A 27,509-nucleotide genomic window follows, 5' to 3' on the forward strand; every position below is an offset into this window, starting at 1 on the left:
CATGTTTTTTTTTCCCTTCTGAAGCATCATTGAGTGTTTGAACCTTCTGTAATAGTTGCATATGAGTCCCTCAGTTGTCCTCAGTGTGAAAAGATGGATCTCAAAATCACACAGTCATTGCTGGAAAGGGTTCAAATACACAAAGATGCTGAAAAACCAAAGAATTTGAGGGACCTGAAGGTTTTTTCTGAAGAATAGCAGGCATATTCACTGTTGAGGACTAACAAGGGACTCATGAACAACTATCACTAAACAAAAAAAGCACAGCTGTGGATCATTCAGGTAACAACACAGTATTAAGAATAAAATTAAATGTAAACATTTTTATAAATTCAACTATTATTTTCTCTTGTGAAATATCTTATTCAGGTCAGTACTAAACAAAAAAATAACATGCATTGTGTATGATCCCTTTTGTTTTAGTAAAATAATTAACATTTTGCAGATTCTGCAAGGTGCATGTAACTACATCTGTATATACACATACATCTATGGCTTAACAATTCTAATGCCTTTTAAAAAGTTTAATAATTGTATGAATTCCAAGCAAGAAATGAACAAATACCAATGGTTTACATTTCAATGAATACACCAACAAAAGTTTGATTTTTGCTATGGAAAACACTATAAAGTCGAGTCATTCTCTGGTGTGGACTTCTCCCAAAGGCCTCAACACATGCCTAGAGTTCACAATGAATAAACAGCTATATGAGCTCGGAGAATAGCACAAACCATGATCGCAGCTAATTCATTGCATCATAACAGATCGGATCATGCCACACGGGTCATGAGTTCCTCCAGCGCCCGCTCTCTGTGGTTCTCATGCACCAGAAGAACCTCTTTAATGGCGTTCTGCTGGAAGCCCATTTCATGAAACTGAGCAAGAAGGTGAAGGAACTCCTCAGCCTAAAATAGAGAAATGTTACTTGAGCATCAAATCAGCATATTAGAAAGATTTCTGAAGGATCTTGTGACACTGACTGAAGAGGGAAGTTATGAAGCTTTGCAACACAGGAATAAATTACATTTTAAAATATATTCAAATAGAAAACAGGTATTTAAGTTGGAGTATTTATAAGTTGGAGATTTTGGGCTTTTTGGTTTTTCATCAAGTGTTTTTGAGACTAGTGGGAAAAAAACACCTCAAAGACTGTTAAGTGTTTCTTTTATAGCACTTTATCTATTTGTGTCAATAGATTTCAATTACAATACATATTTGTAAAGGCCGTTTCTCAAAATTAGTTTTTCTCCTACACTGAGCCTTAAATCTCCAACTCAGTTTTTTTATTCCTGACTATATCCTGAAGGTTTTTACAGAGGGATTTGTTTATATATAATTAGCTTGATTTTATACAATTTATGTCCCCAAAAATGGTAAAATAAATAAATGAATAAATAAATACATGGTTTTCTGTCTGTTTTTTTCTGAATTATGGAGTGACAAAATGAGATACCCAAAATCCCATTTATAAAAACATTTGACTCTAATATGTGACCCTGGACCACAAAACCAGTCATAAGGTTAAATTTTACAAAACTGAGATGTATATAGAATATGAAAGCTCAGTAAATAAGCTTTCTATTGATGTATGGTTTGTTAGGATAGGACAATATTTGGCCGAGATACATCTATTGGAAAATCTGGAATCTGAGGGTGCAAAAAAATCAAAATCCTGAGAAAATCACCTTTAAAGTTGTCCAAATTAGGTTCTTAACAATGCATATTACAAATCAAAAATTACATTTTGATACCTTTACAGTAGGAATTTTACAAAAAATCTTCATGGAACATGATCTTTACTTAATTTCCTAATGATTTTTGGCGTAAAAGAAAAATCAATAATTTTGACCCATGCAATGTATTTTTGGCTATTGCTACAAACATACCCCAGCGACTTAAGACTGGTTTTGTGGTCCAGGGTCACATATATCAAAAAAAAATTAAACAAGAATTTTGAAACTGACTTCATCCAGTGTTTAGATTTTCATACTTGAAATGTATGCAAATTAACGCATATTTTATTAAATAATGCCTCATTTGCATACTTATACCTAACATTTTAGAAAACTTGTAATACAAAAAATGTTTGCAATTATCAATATAATCAATCAACTGGGTAAGTAAGGCAATAACTATTAGTAAAAATGTTGACCCTATTCACCTGCAGTGTCTTGCCTTAAAATTGTAATAATATTCCTGTTTTTACTCTATTTTTGATTAAATGCAGCCTTAGTGAGCAAAAGAGAGGTATCAAGTTTGTGGCATGTTAAAAAAGTCATATGCATACCTTGGTCTCGCAGTTCTGAAACATCTCAAGTGCTTCTTCAACCTGAGCTTCATCATAGCCGAGTTCACATAACCGATCACACGCCACCAGATAACTCAAGATCTGCAAGAGAACAAACAAACAATCCTGAACACTAATGCAACATGGATCACTTTAACTCCAGGAATGTGATTGAAGAAAAGCTTTTGAGATTCTCAAACGCTTCATGAAAACAAGGCCAAGTTCTAATGGACTTTTGGGGAGCACTGGTTTATCCCCTAACACTAAGTAATTCGATAAAGTGATCTAGTTATCGGGCACACTGTTGACACAACGGTACGTCATCATAGCTATGGACTCGTGAGTGATCGTTTTCTGAATCTGAGCTATTATAATTCATGATAAGACTGGATGTCAGGCTCAGAGCGGCGTGAAACGTGAGAAGTATTTGGATAAGGGCAACGGAGGACCGGCTGGCCTGATTAATCTGTGTAACAAGATGAGCTTTGTTGATTCAAATCTGATCATCCTTCCCAAGCAGCTGTCTGAAGGCATGCTGAGCGGCTCACTGGCAACTAAGGATACGGTCCAACATAAATTCATCAGTCAGTCAGTGACTTCAAAGACACATCATCACATCGCTTCAGCACTTTCAAGCTATTTAATATTATACAACAAATTCAAGTAAGCTTTGGACAAAGCTAAATAAATTCTTAATTACTACAATGCTTAATTATTGGTAGAAATGGACTCACAAGCTGAGAAAAACTGCATTTATATATATACAAAGGCAAAGTGCAGTAACTACGCCAACACTGAAACTGAGAAAAATGCCTTTAAAGTTTTTACACCATATATGGTATTAGTTTGGATTTTGTAGTTACTGCGATTTTGACACTCTTGTTTCTCTGAAACTGGACATTATTGGACCAGGAGACTTTGCCACAAGACAAAACAGTTGTCACAAAGCCCATTTTAAGCCTTAACTCAATTTTGACCAAATGTGTAGTTACTGCACTTTGCCTTTGGAGGGCAGTATAAATTGATATATTATTATAAATTATTATTATTAACAAATAATAATATGAATATGAATAATAATATACATTGCCTTATAAATAACTGCAATAATAAAAATAATAATAGTTATTATTAATAATATTTGAAATGTATTAAACATTAATTACAAATAAGTATTTAATTTATTAAATATTTAATAATTAAATAATAAGACATACTTCTTTCCACCAGCAGCCAAACCAAGATCATCAGATGTTATTTTATTATAATATTATTTTATAGTTTCTGTTAATATTTTTAATTATTTTTTGATAATAATTTACTTTAATAATTTACATTGCTGTATAAATAATAATAGCAATATCTGCTACTACTACTACTATTATTATTATGAAAAATTGAATAAACATTACAAATAAGTATTTAATTTATTAATTATTAATTTGTAAATTAACTTTAACAATTTACACTGCTGTAAATAACAGTAATACTACTACTACTACTACTACTACAACTAATAATAATAATTATTATTATTATTATTATTATTGGAAATGTAATAAACATTACAAATAAGTATTGCATTTATTAAACATTACTTAATTAATTAAACACAATTTTAATAATTAAGAATAATAATAAAACTTTAATAATTTACATTGCTGTATAAATAATAACAGTAATACTACTACTACTAGTAGTAGTAGTAGTAGTAATATTAATAATAATAATAATATTGAAAATTTATTAAACTTTAATTACAAGTATTTCATTAATTAAATAATTATTAAGACAATTCTTTCCACCAGCCACCAAACCAAGATCATCCGATATTATTTTATTATAATTTACATTATTTTATAAATATTTTGTAAATATTTAAAGTTTTTGATAATAATTTACTTTAATAATTTACATTGCTTTATAAATAATAAAACAGCATCACCATCATTACTACTACTACTACTAACTATTATTATTATTATTAATAGAAACATAGAAATTTATAATAATAATGAAATATAATATAAGAATAATTTACTTTAATAATTTACATTGCTGTATAAATATTAACAGCAATACTACCACTACTACTACTACTATTAGTAATAATAATAATAATAATAATTATTATTATTATTAGAAATGTAATAAACCATTTCAAATAAGTATTTAATTTATTAACCATTTAATAATTAATTAATTTAATTGATTTTTAGATTTTCTGTTTTCACTTTAAATTTAGTTTAGTTTTATTAACTAAACTTTTGTATTGTATTTTTGTATTTTGTATCGTTTTTGTATTGTATTTGTATTTTGTTTGTCACAGATTTTTTTGTTTCAGTTGTTGTTATTTATAAACTAACAGAAAATAATAATAATAATAATAATAAACTTTAATAATTTACATTGCTGTATAAATAATAACAGCAATACTACTACTACTAATACTAATAATAATAATTATTATTATTATTCTTGAATATTATTGTTATTAGAAATTTAATAAACATTAATTACAAAGAAGTATTTTGTTTATTAAGCATTTAATTAATTAAGACTTTCTAACAGCCACCAAACCACACTAACAAGATTGTTATTTTATTATCATTGATATGATTTTACATTTTTTGTTAATATTTTGAATTAGACTATTAGATTTTCTGTTTTCACATTTAATTTAGTTAAGGTGTCAGAGATTTTTGTATTTATAATTTTTATTGTGAACTATTGTGCTTTATTGTGCATTTCAGTTGACTTCTTATTTCAAATAACTTTTTTTTTTCATGGTTTTAGTTGTATTCATCTTTAATAAGCCTGCATGTGATATCATAAGCAGTCAAATATGAATTAAGGTATCTTATTACACAAAATGCAATGTGATGGTACAATTATTTAATCAGTATCGCAAATCAACCCATTCACATGATATGTTTTTCCACAGATCAGTCAAAAGTTTTCTTCAACAAACTTTTCTGGCTGTATTCAGCTCCACTGCCATCATCCAGCCTTCAAACGCTGATTTATTGGCAGTATTTTTCTCATAACCCCTTTTAAATAAACCTCAATGTAACTTTTTTCCACAATGCCCAACAACGCTAATTATATTTGCCAATGTTTTTGGCTCAATGACTCAAGTGTTCTCCTGAGGGAAGTTTTATGATGTTGAGAACTAGGTACTAGCTCATTCTGGAAACTTCAGCGGGATCTGGTATCTATTTTTGTTGACTTTTATTCTCATCGTACCCAGAATCAGATAATAGAGGATGGAACCAGATGTTTTGCTGTGACACAGAGCTGAAACTGAAACAGAGGGATTTGTGAGTGAAATCTCTGAAAACAATTTCTGACGTTACTTAGGTTTGTCAGGATCAATGCAGAATAAAAAATAAAAAAATAAAATAAAACAGAGCAGGTGCTTATCAACCAGTGACCTTGATGGACAAATGCTTTCATCGACATATTGTTATGATATTATATTATGTTAAATTTGAAATTATATTAAATTGCCTTTTAAAAAATCTTATATACTATAATATATCTATATATAAATCTATATACTATATATAAATCTTTATAACTAATATAACTCATTTAATGTGAGTTAAATTCATGTAAAAACATAAGTTGCCATGACTTACTGATCATAAAATTTTATGTGTACCTGAACTTAGAGAAAAAAAAATCAGTCTCTATAAACGCTGTAGAAATGCTTTAGTATTTCAAACACTTTGTCATCAAAACTATTAAATAACAGAAATGAAAGTATGACAATGAATTATATATTATTTAGCTTTATATAATATTTATTATATATATTGTTAATATATATTAATAAATACTATATTATAAATAATATTACTAATATTATTAATATATTATTATTTTTGTATTAGCATTTTTACATGTTTTTGACATACTTTAAAATTTCTGTTTAGCTTTATTTTTTATTAGTTTTTTTGTTCGTTTAAGTTTTAATTTTTCTGTTTCAGTTTTAGTTAGTTGCCAAGGCAGAATTTCTCATTTTCATTGAAGTATTTTAAGCTTAATATTTTGAATCTATCACTTATATTTTATTTCAGATTTATTTAAATAAATTCAGATTTATTTAATTTCAGTTAAACTAAAATATTAGTTTAATAAAGCATTTCAAACCTAGTCTAAAGGTTTCTATTATTGTTATTATTTTATAGTTTATGTTAATATTTTGACTTTATAATATATTTTTTATTAGGTTTTCACTTTAAATGTAAAGTTGTATTAATTTTGATTAAGTTTGAGTGTTTTTGTATTTTTTAGTTTAGTTTCAGTTGTTGTAATTATTACTTATAAACAACAGAAATTAATAATAATAATAATAATAATAACAATAATAATAATTTAATTTACATTACTGTATAAAGAATAACAGCAGCAATAATAATAATAATAATAATAATAATAATAATAAGTTGAGTGTTTTGTCTTTTTTAGTTGAGTTTCAGTTGTTGTTATTATTTATAAACCAATAGAAATTAATAATAATTTAATAATTTACATCACTGTATAAATAACATTAATTACAAATATTTAATTTATTTATTTATTATTTTTTTATTTATTTATTATTTATTAAAACCAGGAGCCAAACCACACACACAAAATAGACAAATGTTTTGTCTTTTTTGATATTATTTTATAGTTTTTATTAATATTTTGAATCAGAATTAGATTATCTGTTTTCACTTTAAACTTAAAGTTTTATTTATTTTGAGTGTTTTTTGTCTTTTTTTGTTGAGTTTCAGTTGTTGTTATTATTACTTATAAACCAAGATAATAATAAACCAATAATAAAAATAATAATAATCAGAATGTAATTTACATAACTAAAAAAGACAAAAACACTCAACTTATTATTATTGCTGCTGTTATTCTTTTATAAAGGTTCAATTGTTGTTATTATTTATAAACCATTAGAAATTAATAACAATAATAATGATAATTTAATAATTTACATTACTGTATAAATAACAACAGCAATAATAATATTAATATATATATTATTAGAATTAATTACAAATATTTAATTTATTATTTATTTATTAAAACCAGGAGCCACACCACACACACAAAATTCACAAATGTTATTTTATTATCTTTTAAATGATATTATTTTATAGTTTTTGTTAATAGTGTATTAGAATTTATTAGATATTTAGTTTTCACTTTAAATTTCAAATTTAACATTTTATTCATTTTGTTGAGTGTTTTTGTCTTTTTTAATTTAGTTTCAGTTGTTATTATTATTTATAAACCAATAAAAATGTATAATAATAATAAAACATGTAAAACTTTAATAAAATAATAAATAATAAAATAAATTAAAGCTGCAAGCAGCGATGGTAGGGCCCTCGCACTCGGGCTCACCGCCGATCGGTGGCGAATGGTGGGCACTATGCTATTAACACAGTAAATGTAGGAGGAATATGTCAAAGTCATTGATATGTGCCAATCTTCCTGCTGCCAGCTGGTGGTGCTATGCCTATAACTGAATATTGGCATGCAGATGTGTTCAGGCCAGTGCTTTTATGAAACATATGAAGTTTGGTGAAGCTTGAACATGGCATGCTTGAGTGTAAGTCATGACATATCCTGCTGCCAACAGGTGGCGCTATTACGAAATATTGGCTTTTAGATGTCTTCAGGCCAGGACTATTGGCAAACATGTCAAGTTTGGTGCATATTGTACATTGCATGCTTAAGTTAGTGTAAAACAAGTAATTTGCTGTTGCCAGCTGGTGGCACTATGACTATAACTAAATACTGGCATGTAAATGTATTCAGGCCAGGACTCTTATCAAACAAATTAAGTTTGGGGCTGATTGGACATTGCATGCCTGAGTTACAGTAACTTCCTGTTTCATTGCATTAAGAGTATGCTTTAGCACTTAGCTAAATGTTGCTAACATGTTTCTATTATGTTGCTACCCTATTTAACACTTGTTGATATTTTTAAGATGTTGCTTGGCATCCACAACAGTATTAAACATGTGACTTCCTGTTGCCAGTAGGTGGCACTATGACTATAACTGAATATGGGCATGGGCTTGTGTTCAGACCAGGACTCTTATCAAACATATTAAGCTTGGGTCAGATTGGACATTGTATGCATGAGTTACACTTATTTTTCTTCGTATTAATATCATGCTTTAGCTCTTAGCTAAGTGTTGCTAGCATGTTTTAACATGATTCTAGCATGATGCTAGCCTATTTAAAACTTGCTAACGCTTTTTAATATGTTGCTAGGAGTCCGTAACACCATTAAACGACACTTCCTGTTGTCAGCAGGTGGCGCTGTGACTATAACTGAATATGGGCATGTTTATATCTTCAGGCCAGGAGTCTTATCAAACATGTGAAGTTTGGGGCTGATTGGACATTGCATGCCTGAGTTACAATAACTTCCTGTTTTATGTCTTTAACAACATGCTTTAGCACTAAGTAAGTGTTGCTAGCATGTTTGAGTACGTTTTTAAAACTAGTTTAGCACTCAATGGCTTTTTTAGTGTGTTGCTAATAGTGTGTCACCGTGTTAAACATGTCACTTCCTCTTGACAGTAGGTGGCGCTATAACTATAACTGAATATTGGCATGTAGACATCTTCAGGCCAGGACAGTTATCAAACATGTGAAGTTTGGGGCTGATTGGACATTGCATGCCTGAGTTACAGTAACTTCCTGTTTCATTGCATTAAGAGCATGCTTTAGCACTTAGCTAAATGTTGCTAACATGTTATAGCATGTTTCTAGCATGTTGCTACCCTTTTTAACAGTTGTTGAATTTTTTTAAATGTTGCTAATCATCCACAACAGTATTAAACATGTGGCTTCCTGTTACCAGCTGGTGGCGCTATGACTATAACTGAATACAGGCATGGGCGTGTGTTTAGGCCAGGATTCTTATCAAACATGTTAAGTTTGGTGCTGATTGGACATGGTATGCCTGAGTTAGAGTAACTTCCTGTTTTATTGTATAATTAGCATGCTTTAGCATATTAGCTAAGTGTTGCTACCATGCTTTATTATTTTTGTAGCATGTTGAATATTAAGTTTGGGTCAGATTCAACAGTATATACATGAGTTACAGCAATTTCCTTTTGTATTTGTATTAATAGCATGCTTTAGCTCTTAGCTAAGTGTTGCTAGCATGTTTTAGCATGTTTGTAGCATGTTGCTAGCCTATTTAAGACTTGTTAACGCTTTTCAATATGTTGCTAAGAGTCCGTAACAGTGTTAAATATGTAATTTCCTGTTGTCAGCAGGTGGCGCTATGACTATAACTGAATATGGGCACTGACGTGTGTTCAGGACCGGACTGTCATCAAACATGTGAAGTTTGAGGCAGATCGGACATCGTATGCCTGAGTTATAGCAACTTCCTTTTTCATGGCGAAACATCAAAGTTTGTCCGGCCGCCACGGACACGCCCTTCGACGAAAACTCTAAAGCTTCGCAATTTAACATCGCAAAGGCCTTATGATGACACTCAGCAAATTTGAAGATGATCGGATAAAAACTGTAGGAGGAGTTCGTTAAAGTATGAGGCCTGAAAATGGCAAAAACTGCACAAAAATCGTACAGGAAATTCAATATAACGGACTTCCTGTTGGGTTTCGGATGTTGCACCAGGAGACTTTTTTGTAGGTATTGGTGTGTTACATATGTGTACCGAGTTTCGTACATGTACATGAAACGTAGCTCGAGGGGCACTCCGTTGAAATTTTATAGGTGGCGCTATCGAGCCATTTTGCCACACCCACTTTTGAAAACCATATCAGATGTAAATTTTCGCCAGGTCTGATGCGTGTGCAAAGTTTCGTGAGTTTTCGGGCATGTTTAGGCCCTCAAAAAGACTTTTCATTTTGGAGAAGAAGAAGAAGAATAATAATAAACGGAGCAATTCCAATAGGGTCCTCGCACTGTAGTGCTCGGGCCCTAATAATAACAACAGCAATAATAATAATAATAATCATTACTTTATTATTATTAGAACTTTAATAAACATTAATATATATATATATATATATATATATATATATATATATATATATATATATATATATATATATATAAATAATTCAAATAAATATTTAATTTATTAAATATTTAATAATTAATTAATAATTAATTACATCACATGTCTTATTAATTAATTAATGTGGTAATGTGTTCATAAGCACACTCACAAGTGAACTATACTGGTAACCCAGCATGCACTTTGACTGACCTTCCCCTGCGATACACCAAGGACAGTGAATACAATATCAGCATTACATCTCGACTTGCCAATGAATCCCATCTCTTATTTCACACTGAATCCCTGTAACAGATCTCACTGACCTGCTCTGGACTCTGCTGGCCAGTTTTCTGGAGGGCAATGATGGCCGTACGGAGAGGGTAGCCCCGCTCGGTCACGGCGGCCAGAAGCTCCCTCTCCTCTGGGCTGAGAGCAGAGAGCAGCTCGACCGAAGAGTCCAGGACGGCAGCGTGGGAATTGAGTGGCCGTGATGGGGCCAGGGGGGAGGATGAACCCTGGGCCTGGAAAAAAACAACAACAGTGCCTCATGGTCACAGTACCCTTGAGAGATGAGGGCAGGAAACACAATACTGAGAAAGTCTAGGATGATAAACACACTATTGTTGGTGCAAGGTTTGATTCACACTTAAAAACAACATTTTAAATATGTTCCGAAAACATTCGCATCCATGCTTTCGGTAGACGCGTTTATCTAAACCGATTTACAGCATATTTAAGATGTCTACTTTATCAGTATGTGCATTTTTTGGGGGAATCAAATTCATGACCTTGATGTTATTAATGCCATTTTTTGCCAAAGATAAACTAAAACAAATAAGCAAAAATATAGCCACAAGGATCTATTACCGAGGTCCACGCGCCTTAAAGGAGCACATTCAGAACAGATAATGTACTCACCCCCTTGTCATCCAAGATGTTCATGTCTTTCTTTCTTCAGTCTTAAGGAAATTATGTTTTTTGAGGAAAACATTTCAGGATTTCTCTCCATATAATGGACTTCTATGGTGCCCCCGAGTCTGAACTTCCAAAATGCAGCTTCAAAGGGCTCTAAACGATCACAGCCGAGGAAAGAAGGGTGTTATCTGGCAAAACGATGGGTTATTTTCTAAAAAAAAATACAATTTATTGACATTTTAACCTCAAATGCTCGTCTTGTCTAGCTCTGTGTGTACTGTGTGTAGAGATTCTAAAGTATATAAATTGTAAATGTTTTTAGAAAATAACCGATCGTTTCGCTAGATAAGACCCTTCTTCCTCAGCTGGGATTTAGAGCCCTTTAAAGCTGCATTTAAACTGCATTTTGGAAGTTTAAATTCGGGGGCACCATAGAAGTCCATTATATGGAGAGAAATCCTGAAATGTTTTCCTCAAAACACAATTTCTATACGACTGAAGAAAGAAAGACATGAACATCTTGCATGATAAGGGGGTGAGTACATTACAAGATCCAAGATGTTCATGTCTGTCTTTCTTCAGTTGCAAACAAATTACATTTTTTGAGGAAAACATTTCAGGACTTCAATGTTGGCCAATGGGTTAAAGGTCCAAATTGCAGTTTCAATGCAGCTTCAAAGGGCTCTACACGATCCCAGCCGAGGAATAAGGGTCTTATCTAGTGAAATGATTGGCCATTTTCTAAAAAATATACACTTTTTAACCACAAATGCTTGTCTGCAAGCTAGACTTCATGCATTATGTAATCACATTGGAAATGTCGCGCATGGTTTGTTCTTCATCTGTGCACTTTGGTTGAAAAACTCCATCTAATTTTCTCCTCCAACTTCAAAATTGTCCGACATTGTTGCTTTACCTTTTTTGTAAAGGGCAATTAATTTTCTTTGCATGTTCACTTTGCAAACACTGGGTTGGTAGCATGACCTTTCCAACGCAATTACACAGAGCTAGTGCAAGATGAGCATTTGTGGTTAAAAAGTATATACATTTTCATTTTTTTAAGAAAATGGACGATCGTTTCGCTACATAAGACCCTTATTTCTTGGCTGGGATCGTGTAGAGCCTTTTTAAGCTGCAATTTGGACCTTCAACCCGCTAACCACCATTGAAGTCCACTATCCTGGAATGCTTTCCTCAAAAACCTTAATTTCTTTTCGACTGAAGAAAGGAACAGATGGACATCTTGGACGGCATGGGGGTGAGTGAATTGTCAGGAAATTTTTATTGTGGAAGTGAACTAATCATTTAAGGTTCACCCAAAAACGAAAATTCTGTCATTGTTTAGCCATTTACTTCCATAGTATTTTTTCCATACTATGGAAGTCAATGGCTGCCGTCAACTGTTTGGTCACCAACATTCTTAAAAATATCTTCTTTTGTGCTCAACGGAATAAATAAATTCATACAGGTTTGGAACAACTTGAGAGTGAGTAAATGATGGCAGAATTTTCATGAATAGAAATATAATGCATTTTATTTGACACTTAAACTTTGATAACATAGAAATACTGTACACAGTTTTTAACCTCTTACAGCGCCACCTACTGCCCAACCTCTATAAAAGTTTGCATGCTTCTTTAGAATAATCTGTTGAACATGTTTACCAAATGTGACCCTGGACCACAAAACCAATCTTAAGTAGCACAGGTATATTTGTAGCAATATCCAGCAATACATTGTATGGGTTAAAATTATTGATTATATGATTTCTCTTTTATGCCAGTAAAGATCATGTTCCATGACCATATTTTGTAAATTTTCTACCATAAATATATCAAAATGTAATTTTTGATTAGTAATATGCATTGCTAAGAACTTAATTTGGACAACTTTAAAGGCATTTTTCTCTATATTTTCATTTTTTTGTACCCTCAGATTCCAGATATTCAAAAAGTTGTATCTCAACCAAATATTGTCCTATCCTAACAAACCATACATCAAAGGAAAGCTTATTTATTCTGTTTTTAGACTATGTATCTAAATTTTAAAAAATCCTTTATGTGTATCTTTTTTATGGTCCAGGTTCACAAATGTCATGACATTTTGAGGTTTTGTTTAGAAATTATAAGCATTTGGGTATGTTTGGCCATGCCCATATTAAATGACTCTAATATAGCCATTCAAATACTAAAGTTCACAAAGGGTTTCAGCACTTGAGCCACCAAAGAAGCCTGGAAGAACTATCCAAACACGGAATAAAATGACAGCAAAGGTCAGGAAGCTTCTGGAAAATGCATTTAATTCTTCTCCCGTTCATGTTTTGGAAAACTCTGTTACTGTAGATGAAAAAAAAACTAATGGAAGAATGAAAAACTACAAGCCCCTTGCCATATTCAGTGCACCGTGACCATGTGGCCTTGCAGGAGATGATGTCATGGACATTAATAACGTGTTGGATTAGACTGTCAACTAAAGCGTAACCTTGAAACGTAGCTTTGCTGAGAAAGACATTTCCCGAGCACTTCCACTCGCTAATCCAAACGAATTTCTTGCAGCTTGGGAAGATTCCAGGAAACGACTTAGCACTCACTATTATTAGCTAGTTCATCTTCTGAGACACTGCAGAAATGTGCACCCCCCCCCCCCCCCCCCCAAAAAAGAGAGAGAGAAGTACTTCGGAGAAGTCATTCATGTCTAATATCTGAATCAATTGAATGGGATGCTCAGACAGTAATTTCATGGGAAACGACTAAATACCTCGCACTCCCAGTGAGACATATTAGCACAGGATTTACAATGAATCCTTCTGGAACATGGCGGGAAATGACTAAATGCTTCTGGAAGACCAGCGGGACTCTGATGTCTCTTGCTCCAGTGATTAAAATACCTTTCTGGACTTATTGGAGGCTTGTAAGTTAACGCCATTTATAGTAGGGCCAACGGTTTCCTTCTAAGGGCAACTGTTATTGTGAGCTCTGAACTATTAAAACCTCAACTGGCAACTGTGAAAAGGTCTTCTTCACAGACGTACAACATTTTTTCTAACTAGATTAAAGAAATTGGTTGTCTGTGCTGGACTGTCTGTATTTATACTCCCAAAGAGTACAAATTTCGGGTACATGTCCCGTAAAGGGGAGTGTCGTTTATTTCAAGTGTTTATTGTTTTACAGCAACTAATGAGCTGCCGTTTGCAGTGAATTTGAACCACACCTTTTGGCATCTAGATGAACTATGTTCCTGTTTTCTTTTCATTGCACTTTGTACTCTAAAGTGCATTAGCTTGTAGTGAAATCTGTACACTGAGAGGGGGATGTGTGCATGTTTTTGTCATTAATAGATGAGTGGGCACAAAAAACAACAACTATACTTTTAGTCCCATTGCCTGAATTCAAAAGGATAACATTTGATTAATATCCCCTTTCCCCAATGAGCAAGAACAAATTTTTTTAGCATTACATTAACAATAGATATCACTAAAATGCGAGTCCTGAAAAGTCAGTGACAGTTCTACACTATGGAAGCCCATTTTCGTTACTGAATTAAAAAAAAAAAAAAAAATCACAATTCAGATTTTTTTCTCAGAATGGCATAATATAAAGTCAGAATTGTGAGATATAAACAAATTGTGACTTCATTTCTCATAATTTCATGATACAAAGTTACCAGTGCGAGTTTTAAAGTCAGAATAGTGGGGTATAAACTTGCAATTGCGAGAAATAAAGTCAGAATTGCAATTCCTACATTCTCGCAGATGCAAGCTTCTATTTCGCAACTGTGACTTTTTTCTTTGCACTTGCGAGTTTACATCTCACAATTCTGACTTTTTTTTTCTTCGAATTGAGATGCTCACAATTCAGATTTTTTTCTTCTTAGAAATGCATGATATGACTCGCAGTTTAGAGAAATACAGTCAGAACTGAAAGATAATAACTAGCAATTCTGACATCTTTCTCACAAATGCAAGTTTCTAGTTCCTCACAATTCTGAAAAAAAGCCAGAATTGCAAGATGTAAACTCGCAATTGCGAGAAAAAAAATCACAATTGTGTAATAGAAACTCGCATTTGTGACAAAAAAAGTCACTACAGCGAAATAGAAATTTGCATTTACGAGAAAAATGTCAGAATTGCAAGTTTACATCTCGCAGTTCTGACTTTTTTTCTCCGAAATGAGGTATAAACCCACAATTCTGACATGTGAGTTTATGTCTTGCAATTTCGACGTTTTTTTCTCAGAATTGAGATTTAAACAATTCTGATTTTTTTCTCAGAATTGCATATGACTAACAACTGCAAGAAATGAATGATGCAAAATTCTGACAAGTTTCTATTTCGCAGTAGTGACTTTTTTTGTCACAAATGCGAGTTTCTATTTCACAATTGTGACTTTTTCCTCGCAATTGCAAGTTTACATCTTGCAATTCTGTCCTTTTTTCAGAATTGTGAGGTATAAACTCACAATTCTGACATTTTGCTTGCAATGGGAGTTTACATCTCACAATTCTATTTTTTTTCCTCAGAATTGCATGATGTGACTTACAACTAAGAGAAATAAAGTCAAAAATGTGAAATACTAGCAAACTAGCAATTCTGACATTTCTCACAATTGTGACTTTTTTCCCGCAATTGCGAGTTTATATCTCACAATTCTGACTTTTTTAGATTTATAAACAAAATTGGAAGTTATAAAGTGCAGTTCTGAGGGGAAAAAAACAATGATATTTTTAAGTTTATATCTCACAATTCTCACATAATAAACTCACAATTGCATGTAATAAGGAACTGCAATTCTGAGAGAAAAAAAAATCACAATTGCAAAATATAAACTTTCAGTTCTGAGGAATTTGTATCATGCAGTTTTGAGAAAAAGTTAGAATGTAAACTCGCAATTGCGAGAAAAAGTCTAAATTGTGAGATAAAAGTCGAATTACTTTTTTAAAATTATTATTCAGTGGCAGAAACAGGCTGTCATACAAAACTTTGCAAAAAGAAACAAATTTGCATTCTGGTTTTTTGACATGTTTTTGGAGGCTCTGGATCGTTTAAGGTCACATTTACCTTTGCATGACAAAATTACATTTAGTACAAAAGGCAGGCCTTTTGGAGTAAGTGCAAACAGGAATTCAGCATGAGGGACTTCCAGTTATCTGCTTGGTTTGGAAGTGACCTCTGTGTGACTAGTGCATTAAGCAAATAAAAGGTCCAATAATAGTGTATCAATGAATGAACATTTTCACCAAAATTTTGCCTATACACCTAAATGATATACTTGATTTGGATTTGCTGTCTTCTGGCCTTCACTTATGCACATCTGTGAAGTCTACAAGACCGCAGACTGTCCCATTTGTAACTCTTAAGTTTCAAAAAGCCTATTTTTGTAGGCCAAAACCGTTTTTTGTTTGCATTTTAGCACTTCTGTTTCCACTGTCCCAAAAACAGTGGGTTTTTGGTTAAATCCCTGAAATAAAGGACTGTGGTGAACACAAGCTCATGATATTTTCACGTTTTCAACATAAAATACACCTGTATACCCACTTGTGATTTTTTTTTTTAAAGCTTGTCTTAAAAAGGTGGCTGGATTGGTTGTCAAGGACAGTAAACTAAGGCTGGGAAAATTAATCGATGCATTGCAAATCGAGAAATGATTCTGCATCAGTTCTGAGATTTTCCTGAAAGCAGCACAATTCTCTCTCAAATCGATTTTGAGGTTGGTTTTTTCGAACTTTTTCGCAAGACGCAAAGTATGTCCCAATAAGTACATATCACTGCAGCTTCCAACAGAAATGAACACTAGAGACCATACATGGTAGAAACATACATGGTGGTATTTCTCATCTTGCGAAAACCTTCCCAATTGTACGTTTTCATCATGAGATCAGGTTGGTATTTAGGCTTCACAGCTAAAAAAAGGTGAAGACTACCATGATAAAAAAACGAGTAGTAATCATAAACTTTTGTTGGTCACAGATCTTATTTTCTGCAATAATCCAACACCAATGGAAAAATCCTTTTAGGTTTTTGTTAGGAGAACCAGTGTGATACAAACTTTCCAGGTTGGACTTCAAAAATATGTCATCATATTTGCAGCGTTTGCTAAGCATCTTTAATGCACTTTATTTTATAAGCAAAGTGTGGACTTGGAAAAGGATCGCATAAGATAAAGTTGTCTTACCTTTTGAGAGGAACTGTTGATGCATTCAGATTGTAGGTTGTTGAGGAAGGTTGTGGAAGATGCACTGGTACACCCAGCAGAGCTCTGACTTCTCTGGAAGTTTCTTTGTGGCGAGTTATGCCTGCAAAAGGAAGACGACATCCCCTGGTGCTGTGCGGAGAGGCTGCAAGGTGAAGGCAGCTTGAGGAAGTTTGATGATCCACAAGTGTTCAAGTCTTTAAACCCTGGTCCTTGTCTTGTCAAACCCAAACCATCTTGTTTGGACTGTTCTTCACCCTCAGCAAGAGCAGCCCCATCTTCTTCTGTAAATTCTTCATCTTCCGAGTCAGAGATGGTGAATTTGACTCTGGCGTTCATCGCACGGTAGTGGGCCGCGTTTAAGCTGCGGCTGCGGGGACGAGGGTTGGGTTCCCAGAAGTCGCTACTCCAGCGGCTGGCTAACCTGCTCTCCTGAGGGCTGCTGAACATCATCCAGTATGGAGGACAGGTCGCCATCAGCTCACAGAAAGAGTGGGCACTGAGGGTTGGATAGCCGCTTTGGAGACCCGTGAGAACCCAGTTCTCCAGGCTGAAGACATACTGAAACATCAAAAAACAAAAGAGACATCTTTAGACTTGAGTTTCACAAAGTAACATCAACGTCAAACATAGCTTGCCGTTTACATGCCAAGTCTACATTAAAACGGAGCCAACTGGGAACATGTCAGTCCTGTTCTGACTACAAAAAGACCTATTACTTTCAGATAACAATTTTTTTGGAATCTACAGAGCAAGTCTGCAGATTTGAGCAGTAGGAGATGACAGATTATGCCAAAAATTTCAATTTATAATGGGCACAGACTCTTTTGGGTTTCAAAGTCAAAAGTTTACACACACCTTGCAGAATCTGCAAAATGTTAATTATTTTACCAAAAGAGGGATCAGAATGCATGTTATTTTTTATTTAGTACTGACCTAAATAAGACGTTCACATATAGTCCATGAGAGAAAATAATGATTTAATTTATAAAAAGGCCCCTGTTCAAAAGTTTACATACACTTGATTCTTAATACTGTGTTACCTGAATGAACCACAGCTGTGTTTTTGTATAGTGATAGTTGTTCACGAGTCCCTTGTTTGTCCAAAACTGTTAAACTGTCTGCTGTTCTTGAGAAATAACCTTCAGGTCCCACAAATTCTTTGGTTTTTCAGCATTTTTCTGTATTTGAACCCTTTCAAACAATGACTGTATGATTTTGAGATCCATCTTTTCACACTGAGGACAACTGAGAGACTCATATGCAACTATTACAAAAGGTTCAAATGCTGGGGGAGAAAACTTTAATTTTTCTTATTTTGCCTAATATTTTTTATTTATTTAGTACTGGCCTTCAGAATCTACAGAAGATACTTGCATGTTTCCCAGATAACAAAATAAGTTAAATTTACCCAGATCTTCAAATTCAAAAAGTTTTGACCCCCGGCTCTTAATGCATTGTGTTTCCTTCTGAAGCATCAGTAAGCATGTAAGTCTGTAATAGTTGCATATGAGTCCCTCAGTTGTCCTCAGTGTGAAAAGATGGATCTCAAAATCATAGTCATCGTTGGAAATGGTTCAAATACACAAACATGCTGAAAAACCAAAGAATTTGTGGGACCTGAAGGATTTTTCAGCGGCCAGTTTAACTGTTCAGGACAAACAAGGGACTCATGATCTTAAGAATCAAGTGTATGAAAACTTTTGAACATGGACATTTTTATAAATTCAGCTATTATTTTCTCGTCTGGACTATATGTAAAAGTGTTACACTTTCAAGCATGTTACATCTTCTAGCAACATTGCAAATGTTTCTGAAAGACTTGAATGAGCCTCAGTTGTTTAGTGTATGGTTCCCAGTTTTTACCATTTACAAATCCGTGACTGAAAACTTTTGAGTGATTCTGCATCCAGGCCACTAGGTGTCAATATAAAACCCAATACCACTAAGATCAACAAACCACTTGCATCTAAGATTAGGGATAATTTCCTAATAATTGCATAAATACTGCACTGACTAGCCCTCATAATGCAAGATTTGCTTCACACGTTACACAAGGAACGTCAGCTTCATCTAAATGTATGCTATGCTACTGCTTTGGGAAACCCTCTGGATATTACTAACATCTGCCATTATCAGCATTATGAATCATAGAGCACCACAAAACAGATGTGAAAAAGAGATGTGCACACACCGGCCAAATATTACACAACTATTTGCATCCCATTCCAGCCCTAAATGCAAAATTAAGCGTGCAATGCTCTAAGGCAGGCACACAGTGTTGCTCTTGGATGGAAGTGGGACAAATGAGTAAGACATTACAGAACTTCAAGTTCAGCACATAGCCATAAAAGGTTCACATTAGCTTATTTTGATACAATTGTAATAACCTCTGACAGTAGAGTGTTTTCTTAGCAAATACCTTGACCAGTAACACACAAAACCTTAGGAATGTCAGGAATTTTATCCCAATGGATCTACAGTAACAATTACATCGACAATATTCAACTGATTACTGACACTTTTTTCACCCTTACTGTTTAGATTGTTATCAGAGATATAATTACACTGTTTTTTTGACAGCGTCCTCATGCCGATCGCACACCTCTGGACTAAACAAACAGCATACTAGACAGATTACATGTCAATGTAATTATAGAGCAATCGCAGATGGGTTAGAGGTGGCAGGGATACGCTTTTACACCAATGCATGTTACACAATGCAAGTTTCTATGCATTTTCCCATGACCTTGTTAGTGACAGTCTGCACACAGTAAAAAAATTACATTATTTAGGCCAAAGGCTGCTTAATCATTGGCAAATTACATTGGGCCTAATGTAGCTTATGGAAGTTGCAGATGCTCTCTTGGGAACAATATTTAAGATCTCTGAAACATACAGTGCCTTGTGAACGTATTCATACTACTTTTTTTTTTCACGTTTTGTTATGTTGCTGCCTTATGTTGAACTGCTTTAAATGACTTATTTTCCTCCACATCAATGTACACTACATGCACCATAATGACAAAGCAAAAACTAATTTGTCACAACATCAGTCTGAGGGTCCTTTAGGTGCTTTTTTTGCTAATTTGAAGTGCTTTTTTATTTGTCTTCACTGAGGAGAGGATTGAGTCTTTCCACACCACCATAAAGCCCAGATCGGTGGAGTGTTGCAGTGATGTTTGTTCTTCTGTGGGTTTCTCATGTCTCCATATTTGATCACGGATACTACTAGAGTGACCATCAGCTTCTTGGTTACCACTCTAAACAAGGCCCTTCTCCATTAATTGCTCAGTTTGCAGAGGCCAGCTCTAGGAATAGTCGTGGTTGTTTCAAACTTCTTCCATTAAGGATAATGGAGACTACATGCTTCTGTAAACCTCCAATGCAGCAAATTTTTTTGAACTCTTCTCCAGATGTGTGGCTTGATGAAATCTGAGCTCTACAGACAGTTTTTTTTTTTTTTTACCTCAGGGCTTGGTTTTTGCTCCGATATGCATTTTCAGCTGTTAGACCTTTTATTAAGACATGTGTGCCTTTTCTAACTCATACCCATTCAATTGAATTTGCCACAGGTTAACTTCACTTGAACTGTAATAACATCTGTAAGCAATATTAATGCTCCAGAGCTAAATATCAACTGTCCCAGAAAAGGGTATGAATATTTATGCAATGGAACAATTTAGGTTTTTAATTTTTTATAATTTGTAAAGATGTTTAAAACATGATTTTTTGCTTTGCCATTATGGTGTATGGAGTGTAGATTAATGTAAAAAAAAAGTGAAGGGGTATGAATACTTTTGCAAGGCACTGTACACAGTAATTTAGTATTAGTACAGAACACTTGAGAGGTGCCTCCTCTCGATCTGTGCTAAACATCTATGGGATACAGGCTACATTAGGTATGCTACCTTTCAAAGGTAGATTTTTTTATCATCAAGAATGCATCAAATTGTTAAAAAAAATGATAGTAAAACATTTTTACGGTTATAAGGATTTCTATTTTTTTTTAAAAGCTGTTCATTTCAAATTTCTTTTTACAAAAAAAAAAAAAAAAAAAAAATCCTGAAAAAATATGTTCCCATAAAAATATGAAGCAACACAACTGTTTTTTAACATTGATATTAATAATAAATGTTTCTTGAGCAGCAAATTAACATATTAGAATGATTTCTGAAGGATCATGTGATGCTGAAGACTGGAGTTATGATGCTGAAAATTCAGCTTTGCATCACAGGAATAAATTATATTTCTAAAAATATTACACAACAAAAAAAATATTTTAAATTTTCATAATATTACTGTATTTTTAATCAAACATGCAACCTTTGTGAACATAAGAGACTTTTTTCAAACTTTTCACTGACCCCAAAGCAACAGGCTATGTGGACAGACAATTTAAATAAAATGTATGAATCAATATCAATGAATCATGAAACAAAATATCAAGCTAAACCATCCACCTTTTTCTTCAATGTGGAAGTAAGCCTATGGGTGAGACGTCTGGTTTATTATCCTCTATAAGGAAATAACAAAAGAAAAAAAAACATGCAGTAAACAGCAAAACTGTTTGCACTACAAACCAGTGTGTTCATAATTAAAATAATACATTTAAATAATATGGGAAGATCAATTTGCAATATCTACAGCTAAAAACAGCTGGACGCAGATGAAACCGAAAGACAAACCCATAAAATGTACAAATGGCTGAACCCACTCTTATGAGAAGAAAAAGGTGGATAGGAAAGAGAAAAATGCTTTAAATCTCTCTATAATATCTTAATTATCTCAGTTTGTCTGATCTTAAAAATGTCAGTCTGTGCTCACAAATGACAATATATTAAACTCAAATGAACAAAAGCCTTGAACATTTCTCATTCAGTTCATCCAAAAGCAAATAATGATCCAAATTCATTTTATGGCTATATACACATAACTGCACATTGTTTTGTTTATTTAATGCAATTTAATTTAACTTGTTTATTTCTCTGAAAGAGGCTTAGTAGAAAAACTGAGACAAAGTTTATACACACTTCAAAAAGATGATCAAATGCATTAAATGGTCAAATGTTAATGGAGTGTAAATGTAAAGAAATACACCCGTTTGAAACTTAGAAGAAATGACTTATAGATGACTTGAGTTATTCCCAAAATGGATTAGAAAAAGAATAGCTGCAATTGTTTGACAATGTGAAATGTGTTCTTATTTGTGTGTTTTTTATGCCAACAGATAACGTCAGCTCAGACACACTGTGTTTCAGACCTCAGTTTCCTGCAGTATCTTCAGGTAATCAGGCAGAGTGATTTCTGGAGCTGTGATGAGCTCAATCTCATCTTTTGCATCCTCAAGGAAGCCAAGAGGGATCTTCAAGGGCACCTCATCCAGACAAGACATTTCACTCCTATCAAAAAACAGAAAAGGTAAATTAAGAACCATCTGACACCAAACCAACCGAATCTATGCCCCAGATCTCACATTGTTAAACTGAAGACTGGAGTAATGACGCTTTGCATCACAGGAATAAACTAGATGAAAAAGTTTCAAGTGTCAAGACAAGATTTAAGATGGCTAGAGAAAGACGGACCAGAAATGTTGAAAAAGTTTGAAAAGTTTAAAAAGTTGAAAGTTTGATGGTTTTCAGTCTGAAATAGTTTGAAGTTTAAAGTAGTTTTAAAAGTTTAAAGTTTGAATGTTTTACAGCATGATTAACATGTTACTAGCATGTTGTTAGCATGTTTTCAGCATGATTAACAAGTTACTAGCATGTTTATAGCATGATTAGCATTTTGTTAGCATGATTAACATGTTGCTAACATGTTTCTAGCATAAGTAGCATGTCACTAGCGTGTTGCTTGCATGATACACAAGTTACTAGCATGTTGTTAGCACGTTTCTAACATGATTAACATGTCATTTGCATGTTGTTAGCATGATTAACAAGTTACTAGCATCTTGTTAGCACATTTCTAGCATGATTAACATGTCACTAACATGTTTCTAGCATGATTAACGAGTTACTAGCATTTTTCTAGCATGTTTCTAGCATGATAAGCATGTTACTAACATGTTGTTAGCATGATTAGCAAGTTACTAACATGTTTCTAGCATGATTAACGAGTTACTAGCATTTTTCTAGCATGTTTCTAGCATGATAAGCATGTTACTAGCATGTTGTTAGCATGATTAACATGTCACTAACATGTTTCTAGCATGATTAACGAGTTACTAGCATTTTCTAGCATGTTTCTAGCATGATAAGCATGTTACTAACATGTTGTTAGCATTATTAGCAAGTTACTAACATGTTTCTAGCATGATTAACATGTTACTAGCATGTTAGCTTGATTAGAAAGTTACTAGCATGTTTATAGCTTGATTAACATGTTACTAACATTTTGTTAGCATGATTAGCATGTTTCCAGCATGATTAACATGTTTTTAACATGATTAACATGTTACTAGCATGTCGTTAACATGAATAACAAGTTTCTAGCATGTTTCCAGCAAGATTAACAAGTTACTAGCATGTTGCTAATCTAAAGTTAAAGCTCTAGGAGGAGATACAGTCAGAAAGTTTAGTCTCAGAAGAAGAATAAGTTTAAATAGCATTTCAGCAAGTCAGCTTTCTCAAGCCAACTTAATTATATTTTAAACCATATTCAAAAGAAACACTATTATTTCAAATTAAAATAATATTTCACAATATTCCAGTTTTTTTCTGGTTTGTTGGCTTGTTTGGTTTGTTTTTTGCACTGGTGAGCATAAAAGATTACTTTTAAAAACAATAATTTCGCATTTTGACAGGTATAGTGTAATAATGCATGACAAGGATCACATAGACAAAAACAACACTCGCATGTTTTTCCCAAGATCTTGCTTCGCAGAAAACACTTACGTGTTTGTATGTCTGGCTGGAACTTCTCTATATTTGTTTACCTGTTACACAATAGTAAGGAGACTAGAGGATTAAGGATTAAAGATTACTGAGACTCAACCACCAGACCGTCTCTACATCACCGCCATGTGCCACAACACATGCTTCATCAGATGTACACCTGCCAGAAACCTTGCTGGAAGAGTTATGGTTTGTCTAAAAGTAGCTATAGAAAATATCTTCAGAAAAGATTCAATGTTAACTAGATAAAAAAGTTCGTCAAGACAAACTTTAGGTTGGCTTGAGAAAGCTTTGCCTAAAAGTTTAAAGAAGTTTTAAGCAGTTTGATTAGTTTTTAAAGTTTAAAGATAGAAAAAGTTTTAAGTTTGATGTTTTCAGTGAAATAGTTTGAAGTAAAAGTTTAAAGTAGTTTTAAAGCTTAAACTTATATAAATAGACAGATAATAGCGGTTACTACGCGGTTGCTAGGGTATATGGGATGGTTGCAAGGGTGTTGCTATGCTGTTACTATGGTACCCACTACCCAGGATGGTTGCTATGGGGTTGCTAGGGCACCCAGGGTGGTTGCTAGGGTGTTGCTATGTGGTTGCTAAGTTACCTGGGATAGTTGCTAGGGTGTTGCTATGTGGTTGTTAAGGTACCCGGGATGTTTGCTAGGGTGTTATTAGCATGTTGCTAACATGATTAGTAAGTTAATAGCATGATTTTAGCATGATTCTAGCATGATTAGCATATTGTTAGCATAATTTAGATAGATAGATAAATAGAGCATTTAATGAAAGTCAGTGTCCTTCACCAGACGGCCTGCTGACGCTCTGCACGATGGCACAGATGCTCAGATCTGATCTAATATGCTGTTCCACACCTTTTCGCACCAGATGGTTTTAGATTTTCAATCTGAGCTGAGATTTAACAGCCAGATGCTCAGTAAGCTCTTAGGTTGTTTTCCTTCTTGTGCAAGAACGAACAATGGAAAGTTCAATAAGTTGCGGTATTCTGCCAAAAAGCAGACGCAGAAGATACTGGAAATGAGGGAGTACTCTATAACAATGCCTCACTCAATTAAAAAACGGTGCAGGATTTCTCTCAGATATTCCAAAAAGAAATGGAAAGTAACATTTAAATGCAAGTTTATGAAATGAAATGGCATTTTCTTGTAAAACATACTCCAATAATCTTTTATTTTGCACATTCATAATGAAATATCTGGTGTGGGAATATTAGACTAATGCTACAGAAAACTTTTAGTCAATAACCTACTGAAATAAACACTTGAGTGCATCTAAACTAATAAAATATTGGTAAAACTTTACAGTAAAGTTTCATTTGTTAACATTAGTGAAGTACATTAGTTAAGCATTTATTAATCTGGTAACATTTTACAATAAGGTTCCATTAGTTAATGTATTAACTGACATGCACAAAGTACATTTATTTCAGTATTTATTCATCTTTGTTCATGTTAATTCATGAAAATAGTTGTTTATTGTTAGTTCATGTTAATTCGAAGTGCATTATTAAATCTTATCAAGTGCAACTTTTGATTTTACTAATGCATTATGTAATGTTGAAATTAAAAGATGTTAACTATTGAACCTTATTGTAAAGTGATACCATTACTCTTAATTTCGCATTTATTAACACATTAATAAAATTTGAAGTTAATATTATTGAATGGACCGGAGTTAACATGAACTAACAATGACCAGTTGTTTTATTTATTTTTTATTAATTAACATTAAGATGAATAAATACTGTAATAAATGTATTGTTTATTGTAAGCTGATGTTAATTCACTAACATTAACTGATAGGACCTTATTGTAAAATGTTACCAACATAACTTGCTTTATTTGACAACAGAAAATTGAAAGAAATCTGATAAAAAAATAATGAAAATATTTAAACAGTAATAATTAGAAAATCTCTTTTTTAATTTAGATTTTTTTTAAATCACAGCAATACTGTATTTACTGTAAAATAAGGATGTTAAATGTTATATTGGTATATTATATTGAAAATGCTACATATTTCTATATTATTCATGTATAAATATATATAAAATTCTGTATTACATTTATATTATACACTGAAATCAAACAGCCTTCATTTAAACTGATGACATTAATGAAAATACATAATACATGTATTGTTTATTGTAAGTTGATGTTAATTCATTAACATTAACTAATAGGACTTTATTGTAAAGTGTTACCAACATAACTTGCTTTATTTGATAACCGAAAATTGAAAGAAACCTGATTTAAAAAAAAAAATGAATTGAATAAAAACATTTAATAATTAGAAAGTCTCTTTTAAGTCTTTTTTTAATTTAGATTTTTTTAATATACAGAAATACTGTAATTACTGCAAAAAAGAAACTGCACCTTTTATAATAAAATGAGGATGTTTAATGTTATATTGGTATATAAAAATTGTACATTATATTGAAAATGTTACTTTTTCTGTATTATTCATTTATAAATGTACATAAAAATTCTCTATTACATTTATATTATACACTGAAATCAAACAGTCTTCATTTAAACTGATGACATTAATGAAAATACTGTAATAAATGTATTGTTTATTGTAAGTTGATGTTAATTCATTAACATTAACTAATAGGACTTTATTGTAAAGTGTTATAATAATTAGAAAGTCTGATTTTTTAAATCTTTTTTTCATTTAGATTTTTTTAAATATACAGAAATACTGTAATTACTGTAGAAAGAAACTGTTGTGCACCTTTTATAATAAAATGAGGATGTTTAATGTTATACTGGTATATAAAAATGGTATATTATATTGAAAAGTTACATATTTCTATATTATGTAAAATTCTGTATTACATACACTGAAATCAAACAGCCTTCATTTAAACTCATGACATTAATGAAAATAACCACTTAACAAAGAAGTGTTTATCAAAAAAATCTTTACATTTAAATCATTATTTTAAAATACATTAGCCATTTCACTCAAACTCAACTCAAAACTAGTTTCAATTAATGTTTACTCACCTTCTGAGTCTCCTGTGTGTGGCTGGTCTGAGCGATGTGATGTGGACAGTGTTATCGTCACTCTTCACAGAGCCGTGTGTTGATTCCTCTGCTCCACTAATCCACTGACACAACACGCACTGACGTGGGCTGTTTACCTGAGCC

At 32.7% G+C, this 27,509-nt stretch overlaps 1 protein-coding gene across 1 annotated transcript; it reads right to left on the bottom strand.

Annotated features, from left to right (window-relative positions):
- Positions 1-705: 705 nt before the first annotated feature.
- Positions 706-27,499, bottom strand: ubap1lb (ubiquitin associated protein 1-like b). Its single transcript, XM_073836435.1, has 6 exons — positions 27,366-27,499; positions 22,711-22,849; positions 17,430-18,008; positions 10,668-10,865; positions 2,289-2,390; positions 706-906 (listed from the first exon to the last, which is right to left on the bottom strand). The coding sequence occupies exons 2-6, from the start codon at positions 22,840-22,842 to the stop codon at positions 772-774; spliced, it is 1,146 nt and encodes a 381-aa protein (XP_073692536.1). The 5' UTR covers positions 22,843-22,849; positions 27,366-27,499; the 3' UTR covers positions 706-771.
- Positions 27,500-27,509: the final 10 nt, after the last annotated feature.

Source organism: Garra rufa, chromosome 3 (assembly GCF_049309525.1).
Source record: "Garra rufa chromosome 3, GarRuf1.0, whole genome shotgun sequence".
Classification (NCBI taxonomy): Eukaryota; Metazoa; Chordata; class Actinopteri; order Cypriniformes; family Cyprinidae; genus Garra; species Garra rufa.

Coding starts and splice junctions, on each gene's coding strand:
- ubap1lb (XM_073836435.1), bottom strand. CDS start 22,842: ATGTCTTGTCTGGATGAGGTGCCCTTGAAGATCCCTCTTGGCTTCCTT. Junction 10,866..17,429: donor TCAACAGTTCCTCTCAAAAG/GTAAGACAACTT, acceptor GTTTTTTTCCAG/GCCCAGGGTTCATCCTCCCC. Junction 2,391..10,667: donor GCCAGCAGAGTCCAGAGCAG/GTCAGTGAGATC, acceptor GTTCTCTTGCAG/ATCTTGAGTTATCTGGTGGC.